Source organism: Citrus sinensis, chromosome 8 (assembly GCF_022201045.2).
Source record: "Citrus sinensis cultivar Valencia sweet orange chromosome 8, DVS_A1.0, whole genome shotgun sequence".
Taxonomy (NCBI): domain Eukaryota; kingdom Viridiplantae; phylum Streptophyta; class Magnoliopsida; order Sapindales; family Rutaceae; genus Citrus; species Citrus sinensis.
In genome coordinates, this window is record NC_068563.1 from 13632785 (window position 1) to 13645332 (window position 12548).

The following is a 12548-nucleotide window of genomic DNA, read 5'->3' on the forward strand; positions in this document are numbered from 1 at the left end:
AACTCTAACACTCATGTCTTCAAAGTTCATATAGCAGATAAATTCTTTGAAGTAAATGGGATTTCTGAAAGAAGATCCCTTTTCCACTCAGCTTCTTTCTATGTTGCTGCCAAAGCAATAAACTCATATTCCATGGTTGAGTGTGTGATGCAAGTTTGTTTCTTGGATCCCCAAGAAATTGCACCACTCCAAGTGTAAACTCAACCTATAGTGGATATGCTATCTCCTACACTCGATATCCAGTTGGCATCTATATATCCTTCTAAAATAGTAGGGAAATTTGAATATTGGAGACCAAGTCCTTTGGTTTTCTTCAAATAACCCAGAACTCTACTAATGGCCTTCCAATGTTCAACATTTGGATTGCTAGTAAATCTACTAAGTTTACTAACTGCAAATGTGATATCATGTCTAATACATTGCGCAACATACATAAGACTTCCAATAACACTTGCATACTCAATTTGAGCCATCGCTCTTCCACAATTTGAAATAAGCTTGATGCTTGGATCAAAAGGAGTGTTAGCTTCTTTGACATTCAAATGGCTAAACTTCTTCAACACCTTCTCAGTGTAATGAGATTGACATAAAGCAAATCCCTCTTTATTTTGCTTTACCTTTATACCCAAAATAGTATCAACTTGTCCAAAATCCTTCATTTAAAATGTAGAAGGCAGAAATCTCTTTGTTTCTAACACACATTTCATATTGTTGCTCAAAATTAACATGTCATCAACATAAAGACAAATTATAACAATAAAATCATTACTTATCAGCATTGTTGTTAACAAAACCATTAGAAAGAATAGTAGAGTCAAACTTTTGATGCCATTGTTTAAGTGCTTGTTTTAATCCATACAATGATTTGACAATTTTGCATACCTTCTATTCATTTCTAAGTAGAACAAGCCCTTCTGGATGTTCCATGTAAATCTCTTTATCGAGATTTCCATTTAACATATAAACACTGTTGTTAACAAAACCATTAGAAAGAATAGCAGAGTCAAACTTTTGATGCCATTGTTTAAGTGCTTGTTTTAATCCATATAATGATTTGACAATTTTGCATACCTTCTATTCATTTCCAGGTAGAACAAGCCCTTCTGGATGTTCCATGTAAATCTCTTTATCGAGATTTCCATTTAACATATAAACACTGTTGTTAACAAAACCATTAGAAAGAATAGCAGAGTCAAACTTTTGATGCTATTGTCTATGTACTTGTTTTAATCCATACAATGATTTGACAAGTTTGCATACCTTCTATTCATTTCCAGGCAGAACAAACCCTTTTGGTTGTTCCATGTAAATCTCTTCATCGAGATTTCCATTTAAGAATGCAATTTTAACGTCTATTTGATGAATATAAAGGTTATGGATTGAAGCTAAAGCAAATAGTATTCTGATAGAAGTTATTCCAGCCACAGGTGCATATATGTCAAAATAATCAATTCATTCTTTTTGTCTAAATCCCTTGGCTACTAATCTAGCCTTAAAAGTTTGAATGGTACCATCCGTATAGTATTTTCTTCTAAATACCCAATTACCACCTATTGGTTTAGAACCATGTGGTAAGTCAACAATTTCCCAAGTGTGGTTTGATATAATTGAATCCACCTCATCATTTATTGCATCTTTCCAAAAGTAGAATCTCTAGAAGCCATTGCTTCTTTGTAACTTTTTAGATCATCTTCAATTTGAAGAACAATGGGTATTTTTCTAATTAAACCCCCATTATTTCCTTCTACCAAGTAATGGGAAATTAATTGAGAATCAATTTCATTGGATTCCAACTCCTTTTGTTTTTTTACTCTTTGGCTTTTACGAGGTTCATTTGGTTGTTGCACAACCTTATGAATTATCTCCTCCTGAGATTTTTTATTATCTGGAGTTTGGGATTGTTTTGCACAAGTTAATAAATTCTCAAAGAACTCCACATTTCTAGATTCAATTATGACATTAGACTCCAAATTTAAGAGTCTTTATGCCTTGTTATTAATAGTATATCCAACAAATGCACATTTAATAGCTCCTGGACCCAATTTTGTTCTCTTTGGATCCGTGTTCTTACAATATGCAAGACACCCCCACACTTTAGAGTATCCAATATTAGGTTATCTTCCTTTCCATATCTCATATTGAGAAATCATAGATTTCTTTAAAGGAATTCTATTAAGGATATGACATGCAGCAAGAATTGCTTCTCCTCATAAACTAAATGGCAATTTAGCATTTAATAACATAGAGTTAATCATCTCTTGAAAAGTTCTATATTTTCTTTCTGCTAATCCATTTTGTTGAGGTGTATGGGGTGCAGACCATTGATGTATTATACCATTTTCTTCATAAAATGCATTAAATTCATTTAGAAAATATTCTCCACCTCTATCACTTCTTGGGATTTTAATCTTTCTTCCTAGTTGGTTTTCAACTTCTGCCTTATAAGTCTTAAAAACATTAAAAAATTCATCTTTACGTCTCAACAAATAAAAATAGGTATATCTAGAGCAGTCATCAATAAATGTTATAAAATATCTTTTACCACCTCTAGTTAATATATCATTTAATTCACAACATAATGTATTAGGTCTAAAAGTTCATATGATCTTTTAATACTATGAAATGGTTTCTTGGTCATTTTGGCTTTTATGCATGTTTCACACTTCTCAAAACTATTTATATCACAGGATAGCGTACCACATTTAACCATTCTTTTATTGGTACTAATTCCCATATGTGCTAATCTACCATGCCATAAAGAAACGGAATCAACCATATAAGCCAAAGAATTATTTTTATTACCATTATTGTCAATAATACATAATTTCATCATTCCATCACAAGAGTACCATTTCCCAATAAATATGCCATTTTTGGACAAAATTAATTTACTTGATTCATACACAGATTTAATTCCAGGCTTGATAAAAAGATCCCCACTGACAAGATTCCTATTCATATCGCGAACATGAAGAACTTGGCCAAAATAATCTTCCTTCTAGAAGTGAAAAAAAAATTCCACATTCCCTTTGCCAAGCACTTTGGATTGGCCTTCATTTCCCATCTGAATCTCATGTTCATTAGTGACATTTTCATAAGTCTTGAAAAAAACATAGGAAACATGAACTGTGGCACAAGTATCATACCATAACCTTGAACATTGCCATGGATAGCATTGATATCGCTCACAACAGGGACAATCTCTTCCTCTATAGTATTTACTTTTTCTTTTTTATTTGGCTTCTTTCGAAACTTACAATCACGGTCAAAATGTCCTACTTTGCCACAGACAAAGCATGCTCCTTTGGGTCTTTTGAATTTCTTGTTATCCTTTTTAGGACCAAGAGAATTCCCCTTTTTTATGGTTACTCTTACTGGAACTTTTCGGTTTGCTCACAATATTGGCCTTTGATGTGCCTTCATAAGACTCTTCAGTTTTATCCCTTGATCTCGATTCTTCCTCAATACGAAGATGTTTGTGAATTTTTTCAAGAGAAAAAACTTCACTATTGTGACTAATCCTCTTCTTAAAACCATTCCAAGATGGAGGCAATTTAGCAATTATTACTCCAACTTGAAATGGTTCTGGAAGATCAATTTTGACAACCCTCAGTTTGTTGACAACAACTTGCAATTCATGTACTTGAGGCAACACAGGTTTGTTATTAATAAACTTAAAATCAAAGTACTTAGAAATTAAAAATTTCTTTGTACCTTCCTCCTCTGCTTTGTATTTGTATCCCAAGGCATTCCATATTTCCTTCCTAGAAGAAGTGTTGGTTTAGAGATCATACAATTTGTCTGATAAGGCATTCAAAATATGTCCCCGGCATATAAGTTCATCCTCTTGTCGTTTCTTGCGCTCTACTTTCAATTCTTCACTATTTGTTTCTGTAGGTTCTGGAATGGCCTTTAAATTTGGATTTAAAATATAGAAAATTTTCAGAGTAGTCAACATGAACTTCAATTTGTCTTGCCAACGACATCGAAGCGATCTAGTTTCACCAAATCTTGATTCATCAATTTGATGGTGGCAATGGTGGTTTTGGTCTCCAAAATTAATGCTTTAAGATTGTTAAATAAATAAAATAATAACAATAGTAGATAAAGACTTGAAACACGTATTGAATATGTTTTCCTTAAAGCATTAATTGCCCCATCTTGGTAGAGATTGCTTATGGGTTTGTTGACAAATTGCTTTCAAGATATGACAAGCCTTTAATGTGAATCTGCACCAAGCAAAAGTGAAGAATTCACTAGGAAAATATAAACACTTTATATCTGACAAAATTTTTATTTTTATGTTATAGGAAATTGATAAGGACAAGACTTATAAAGAATTGAATTATTTTTTGAAAGCCATCTCCCTTGTCCTTATATAGACTTTTAAAACCGACACCCCACCACCAAACATTGTGATTTTTGCAATACCTACCATCAAGCACCATGACTTTTCATAATTAGACTTGACCACAACCCCACCAAGCATCATGATTTTTCATATTTAAATTTGACCACAACTCCACCAAGTATCATGACTTTTCATAATTAAATTTTATTCTTATTTGATCAAAACACAACATTTACACTCAGAGAATGGTGGGGATTTCGGTGCCCTAATTTCAGCTAGTGAAAAACCTCATTATTGAAGCTCATTAGCCTAGCTAATTCATTTTTTACGATGGCAGAACCACTCTCGTACCTACAGCATCCCCAAAATTTTAGAATTTTTTTTAGTAGTAAATAATTTTTTTAAAATATTAAGTAAAGAGTAAAAGTTGAGAAAATATTAATAATAGGTAACTCGTAAACTTTAGAAACACATTGATAATATTCGTTTTATTTCATTGAAAGTTTTGGAGTAAATTGGAGGGAACACATCAACCATCTAATAAGCAAGGGTAAATTTTATTGTGCCCCCTACTAGAGTGACTAGTTTCAAAATACCCCCCAAGGATACGAAAACATCACTCAATCCCCCAATTATCGTGATCTTTCTGTTAAAGTTATGAGCTTAAATGGTAAAATCGTATTTGAACAAATACCATAACGAGCGTTAGCCTAGAGAATTGTGACATGTCAAATCAAGGCAGTCTTTCAACCACTCCCTAGAATTTTATAATTTTATATAGGGTAATATAAAATAAGTTATTTTCAAATTTTTAATGAGAAAATATATAAGTGGTTAAATTTAAAAACAGCAAAGGATCATTTTCTCTTAATGCGAATCATCATCTTGTTTATAGTTTAGAGAGAGAAACTTTGAAACAGAGCATCAAATATTGGCCATAAACAATGCATTTTTTGTTCGAAAGACAAAAAAAATTGACTATTGGAGAATGATTGCTGGTAACAACAACCTTACGATGGCAGAGGTAAGGAATTTATTTTTTTCATTCAGTTATTTCCATTCAAAGCGTTTAGCAGCATTGTTTTAAAATGTAGGACAATATTAACTAGAACAATGACCTACATATATGAAAAATTTGTTCTATAATTTTTATTATTTGAAGAAAAATAGGTTTAAACCCTAATTCTTAGTGAATTGGGGCATTTTGTTTTCATTGTACCATTAACAAGATTTATAGTATTTCCTTTACAAATCAGTTGCTGCTAGAGATTTTAAAAAATGGTTGTTTAGCAAACATAACTAAAAAACTGAGTTATTGATATATTCCCTATATGTTTTGGTTTTGGTGATTGATATTTTGGTGTTGCTTTTAATTTTAAAGATATCATGCCTACATTGGTGTTATTATTGATATTTGTAAGGCTTTTGTTATGGAAGGGGCATTTGAGGGTTAAAGGCATTGTCAAATTTCGGACTTTGCACAACATACACACCTGTAAAGGCCTTGATAACAATCCTGAGGTAAATGAAGTTTGGATAGCAAGAAAGTACCGCAATAAAGTGCTTACTGATCCAAGGATAGCTATTGACACACTTGTAAATGATCTGAAAAAAAATACATGGGGTGACTGTTGCTCCACAAAAGTTTATAGGGCAAAGAGAAGAATTTTAAAATCAACTGTTGGTGGTGACCATGTTGAGAGCTTTAACTCATTGTGGGATTATGCAAATGTCATCAAACAGCAAATGTCAAGGGCATTGGCCTTGTTGAAGGTGACAAAGCATGACACACTTGCTAATAAGTGCAGGTTTCAAAGGTTTACGATGAGCTTCCTAGACCTTAGAGATGGGTTCAAGGAGGGTTGTAGGCCATTCATAGGGCTTGATGACTATCACTTGAAGGGGCCATTTGAAGGTATATTTTTATCAACGGTAAGTTTGGATACAAATCAAAAGATATTTCCCATTGCAATGTGTGCTTGTGATTCTGAGAATACTGAAAGCGGGACTTGATTTTTGGGCCACTTGCAAGAGTATTTAGTTGATGACAGGTAAATGACATTCATGACTGACAGGCAAAAGGGAGTATTTAATGCACTTCATTTGGAGTTCATTGGAGCACAAAATAAGTTTTGTGCAAGACATGTGTTTGTGAATCACAAGACAAGATTCCCACAAGTGGAGTTGAGGGATGAGTTTTGGAGGGCAGTTAGAGCATCAAGTAAAGATGTTTTTGTAAAGGCAATGAATGGCATACGAAAAATTGATGAAGATTCATTTCAGTGGCTGAGAAAGTTAAATCCTAAGCATTGGTCAGTGCAGGCCTTTGCTAAGTTTGTAAAGTGTAATCACACAACAAACAACATGACAGAGAGTTGGAATGCATGACTTGGTGAAATGAGGAAACCACTAGTTATAGCTTTGGTGAAATACATTAAGAAGCGCATGATGAAAGCAATAATTGAGAGAAGACAAACTTGTTTGAAGTGGCCAAGTGATGTTCCTGCTTTTATTAACAAGAAGATGAACAATATGCTAAAGGTTAGTAGGAATTATCACGTCATACCAACAAGTGATGCCTTATATGAAGTTGAAATAGGCCAAGAGTTTTATATTGTCAACCTTGATGAGCATACATGTAGTTGTGGGTTGTGGCAGATCAGTGGCTTACCTTGTAAGCGTGTAATGCCTTGTATAGCTCACATTAGGGCTACTTATGAGAAGTCTATTGCCCCTTATTTCTAAAGGATGCATATTTGAGATGCTATGCTGGCATTATTCATCTATTACCAGACAAATCTAAATGGGCACATGTTGAAACTGATGAAATATTACCCCCAATTGTTCAAAAACCACCTGGCAGGCCTAAGGCATGTAAAATAAGGGAGGCTGATGAACCACCAGCACATAGAAAAAGGTTTGCAGTATGTTGTTCATACTGTCGAGGTATTGGTCACAATATAAAGGGCTGCCTTGTTGATCCAGCCAATGCACATAAGAAGACCAGGCGCATATTGGTCAGTTTAAAGTTGCTTAAAATTTAATTTTTAATTTTTCATATTCTTTTAGATACTATTACGTTATCTTGAAATTACCCCCACCCAGAGTGACTATATATGGGGTAAACTGATGTTTTCACATTTTTTGGGATATAAATTAAAGTCTTGTAACTATATATTGGGAGTAATATGAATTTATCATAAGGATTGGGTGTACTAACATTATAATTACAAAATTTACTTAACTGTGCTAAACAGAAGCATCGCAAGAACTTGGCAGTAGCCTCAAGCTCAGGAGCATCATTTACAAGAGTGAACACTGTCGGAAACTCAACACCTAGTGGATCAGCAGCTCAGCCATCACCTAATACTTGTACGCCTACCCCAAAACAATTAACAAGAGGTTCAACAACAAAGAAGAGGCATTGAAATTGGAGAGGGAGGCAAATCTAGTGGAATCACTCCACAATCTGGCCCAATTCAAACAAAGAGAGATTTGAAGAGCAAAGCAATCGCTTAAATTGGCTTTAAGTTTTTTCTTTTTCTTTAAAAAATAATGTTTTATTTACATATAAGATATTTTTTTCTTTTTCTTAAAAAAATTAATCTTTTGTTTTGCCAAAATAGAAACTACTAATTGGGGCTTTATGTTGTAGAAAAATACTATTATAGTGAATGGCATGATAGTAGTAGTATGGACATTCATAGAAAATGGTGCTGCTAATTTTGATATTTTGATGTGCTTTTTAACACACTGCTACTACAGTGTAGTATATATATGTAATTAAAACCTAATTGTAGACTTTAAAAAAATGAGACGCAGTATGTGTGCTCATGTTTTTTTGGAATTGTTAATTTAATAATTTTATCTAATTAGTTAGGCTTAATTACTATTTCTTTAAAATTGCTTATTAAGAACTTCGCGGTAAAAATCAAATGAAAAAACCTAGTCAAGAGGAAAAAAAGAGTACAGTGCACATGTGTCTAGTTTAGTTGTAGAATTTCTTCTTTTGCAAGATTGCACTTCCCCTAATGTTTGCTCCACTAATGATTAATTTGATAATCTGTTCAAATGATGCATGCCAGTACTGTATACGATTTTCTCAAATGTTGAAGTGGGTAGAGTTTTAGTGAATATATCTATAAAATTATCTATAGAGCGTATCTACTTAATATCAATATTCTTGTCATGTTAGAGCTCATGATATTCCGTCTCTTTTAATATATCCTCCTTTGAGTTGAGTAATGCAAGCAGCATTATCCTTATATATCATGTTGGGGCATCCGCACTTAAAGTTAATTTACAGGTGCTCTGGATGTGATTAATGATAGACCGCAACTATGCATATTCTTAACATGCTTCATGCAATGCAAGGATGTTAGAGTAATTCAAGGATATAGCAAGAGTCTACTTCCCAGATTTGTAAAAAATTACTATACCATTGTAAGTAAAATCATATCCCATTTATGAACTTTATGAGGATCAGATAAATAACCTGCATCAACATAACCAACAAGACCTAATTTTTTTGTTAATTTATTAGATTTAAATAAGCTCATATCAATATTCCTACGAATATAATGAAAAATATGCATGACACCATTTTAATGTTGTCCAATTGGTTCATAACTAAACCTTGCTGACACGTTTAGTGAAAAAGTATGCATAGGCCAATATATTAAAGCGCCAATGACATTCAAATATGGTACTTTAGAATGCAGTATATGTTCATCATTCTCTTTAAGATAAAAAATATCGTTGTTAGGATCAAGAGACCGAACTACCATTTGGGTATTCAATGGGTCATCTTTATCCATATTGAAATATTTCAATATCTTCTTTGTATGATTTAATTGATAGATAGAGATACCATTAGATCTATACTCGATATGTAGCCCAAGATAGTATCTAGTTTTTTTTCTAAATATTAATTTAAAAGTCCCTTTTCAAATAATCAACAACCTTTTGGAGATCTTCAAGTTCTAATTAAATTGATATCTCTTTATATACGGTATAATAGTAAATCCATATTCTGACTTCTTTATGAATAATTAAGGACAAGTAGGGTCATTTATGTATCCTTCCTTAATCAAGTATCCATTGAGATGATCATACCACATATGTCCATATTATTTTAATGCATACAAAGATTTCTATAGCTTTATAAAACATAAGTTATATTATGGTGACTGAGATGCTTCAAGCATTTTGAATAATTTAGGATTTTACACACACACAAACACACATTTAATGAGCTATAGCAATATTTTGTCGCCACATCCATAACATGCAAATCAAGCTTCTAAGATATAGCCAAACTAATCAAGAATCAGAATGTAACTGTATACATTACTGATGAATATGTCTCATTTATAATTAATACCAAGTATCTTTGAGAAACCTTGTGCAACAAATTGTACTTATATCTAATGACCTCATTCTTTTTGTTACATTTTCGAACAAATATGCATTTATATCCAACTAGTTTAATACCAATAAGTTTTTTACTATAGGTCTAAAAACATAGCATTTGGCTAAAGAAACCAATTCTACGTGGATTGTTTCTTCACATTTGGGCCAATCATGCATTAGTATGAATTTATTGATGGATTGTGGTTCAATATCATCATTTAATAAGTTATGGCCACTGTGAACGCAAAAACATTGTTGATAATTTTTTCTTTATAATTCGACACTTTCTGTGTGTGAACAACGCTTATAGATTTTTTTCATTTTGAGCCTCATCAAGGGCATCAAGGGCTTAGTCCATTTATTAGGTATTTGCCTCTTTAAGAGGAAGTGTTACTATAAGGACACAGATCTCATCAAAGAACTTTTCCTCTAAAAGAACACTCTCAATTATAGCTTGATCATTAACAATAATATGATCTTGATTTTTCACCATTTTTTATTTATATGCAGTACTATCTTTTGAACTAAGTGGTCTACCACACTTCAAGTTTGTCATAGAGGATTCAACAGCTACCTTTTATTAGAATGCTTAGTAGGAAAACTTACTCGGCCAAGTTCATTTGTAGCTGGTATATATGATGATTATAGATGGTGAGTCAAATCTCACATAAACCCCTAAATGTCATTGGGGTCCCGTTTTAAGTATGTTGGGGAGGTGCAACAGTCACTTGTACAGTGTGACCAAAGTGTGTAGATGTAATATATTAGGTTGATGCTCTAGTATCAATTGTAATGAGAAATACTGGTGATAGATGTCAGGCCTCAAGCAAGTCAATGCCACATTGTGCAAATAGTGTGTCCTTATTTAGAAGTAGGTAATTGAATATATAACAATAATATTCTTACAATTACTCTTAGGCATTTGATAAAGGATTCTGCTAATCCACTTTTAGTACGCATATGTGGTACTAGGTGTTCTGTATCAATCTCAAATGACATGTAATAATCATAAAAAAACTTAGAAGTGAATTCATACTCATTGTCTAGTCTTATAGTCTTGATTGGATAGTCTAGAAAATGTGCATGTGCACTTGACCTAATATCTTATGCAAGCTATCTAAGAAATGCAACATATAATAAATAAACATATGACCATCGTATAAATGCATCAACCACTAAGTGGGTGAATAAGTTCACATATACCTCCTTAAATTATTTATAAAAATAATGGAGATTCAAGACTATCTTTTAAAATAGATGGTTTGATTACTAACTTACCTTGGGAACAAGTACTGCAACTATTTTCACAAGATAAAAGAATCTCCAAATTCTTTAAGGCGTCCATCTATGCATTATAATTAATCCAGGGTGACTGAGAGGATCATGATGGATCACAAAGTTTCTAGTTCATTACTGCATAGTTTTTAGTAGCTTTTAATTCTGTATAATACAAACCAACTGAGAGAGTTAAAAGGTTCTTAAATGTACGTTTCTGGTCAGAGACACTAGAAGTTTCGAATTATTCTCATATACTGTCTCTATAGGAAATTTAGTTAACGAACTTTTTTGAATGTCAAAAGATTTCTTCTAGATTTATGTGACTACAGAGCATCACAAATACATAAGCATGTACCATTTGTTAATAAGAACATGACTCTTCCAAGGCCCTTAATCTGATCTACAAGAGATAGTATTCACCTTAACTTCACTTAATATTAAACTCACAAATATTCCTCATTACAAATAATAATATATATAGTTGTACTGTTAGCTAAACACATTTATATCCTTTCAAGAGAAAAGTATGTTAGATAACATCCTAATAGATAAAAGCAAAATAGATCTAAATATAAAAGTTTATAAAACATATTAAATGGTCTTCCATCCACCCAATATTAATTGTGGGTTGGTTCTGAATAATGCAGAATTATATTTTTTGATGCTCTCGTAGTCGAAGGTTTCACCACTAAAATGAAGAAGAATAATTAATGACTTTAAGTGGCAAATCTCTCTTGTAGATCTTTGACGACCTGTTTTTAAGGATTGATGAAGAAGATGACGACGGAAGATCATGGCTTTGGTGCGATCTTGAGCGGAAGTGTTGTTAACAAGCTTGATTATGTTGCGAGGTCTATAGCATTAAGATGAATCTCTTCAATTAATATTCAAAATCTTCTGATGTATTGAAAGATCTCTAAATTTTGAAGTTAAAAACTTCAATCTTTAATTGATTTCTTCAGATTCTTGATTTAAGTCTTCGCTGTAGAGCACTAGTAGAAAATAAACAAAATCTAAACCTTATTTCCTAATGTGGAAGATTCAAATTAATGACAACCACAAAGGATAGTTGTATTAAATATACAAATGAAATAAAAGAGTAAAGGGATAAACTACTCCATGTACCAGAGCCATATCATGCTCATAACGTGTTATGCCTATGTAGAAGTATTCTAATATTCAAAGAAAAAATAAAAAGAAATAGGGAAAGAGAAAACTTTCATTATCATTCAATATACCCTGGATGAATTATAAATGTTCACATTGATAGCTTCTATTTATAGAAAAATGTAACTGACTATTGGAATTCTGAATTCAATCGATCATTGGAATTTCGAAACTTAGAACAGAAAATTCAAAACTTAGAACTCAATGCAGAATTCAAAACTTATGTGCCAATAGAAATAAAGTGGAAGATTGACAAATAAATTCACAAATATTTTAGCTTAGAATTTCTTTTTAACTTTAAAAAAATAAAAGTAGTAACCAACTAAGCAATGCGATTAAG

General features: G+C 32.4%; 1 protein-coding gene across 1 annotated transcript; it reads left to right on the forward strand.

Annotated features, from left to right (window-relative positions):
- Positions 1-5219: 5219 nt before the first annotated feature.
- LOC102619571 (uncharacterized) lies at positions 5220-8418 on the forward strand. The gene is made up of 3 exons (XM_006492547.4): positions 5220-5375; positions 5789-7368; positions 7609-8418. Exons 1-2 carry the CDS (start codon positions 5340-5342, stop codon positions 6362-6364), a joined length of 612 nt encoding a protein of 203 aa, XP_006492610.2. The 5' UTR covers positions 5220-5339; the 3' UTR covers positions 6365-7368; positions 7609-8418.
- Positions 8419-12548: the final 4130 nt, after the last annotated feature.

Bases quoted from the DNA above. Each gene is read 5' to 3' on its own strand.
- LOC102619571 (XM_006492547.4), top strand. From the start codon at position 5,340: ATGATTGCTGGTAACAACAACCTTACGATGGCAGAG. The intron at 5,376-5,788 runs GTAAGGAATTTA...TTGTTATGGAAG, and splicing joins ACAACCTTACGATGGCAGAG to GGGCATTTGAGGGTTAAAGG.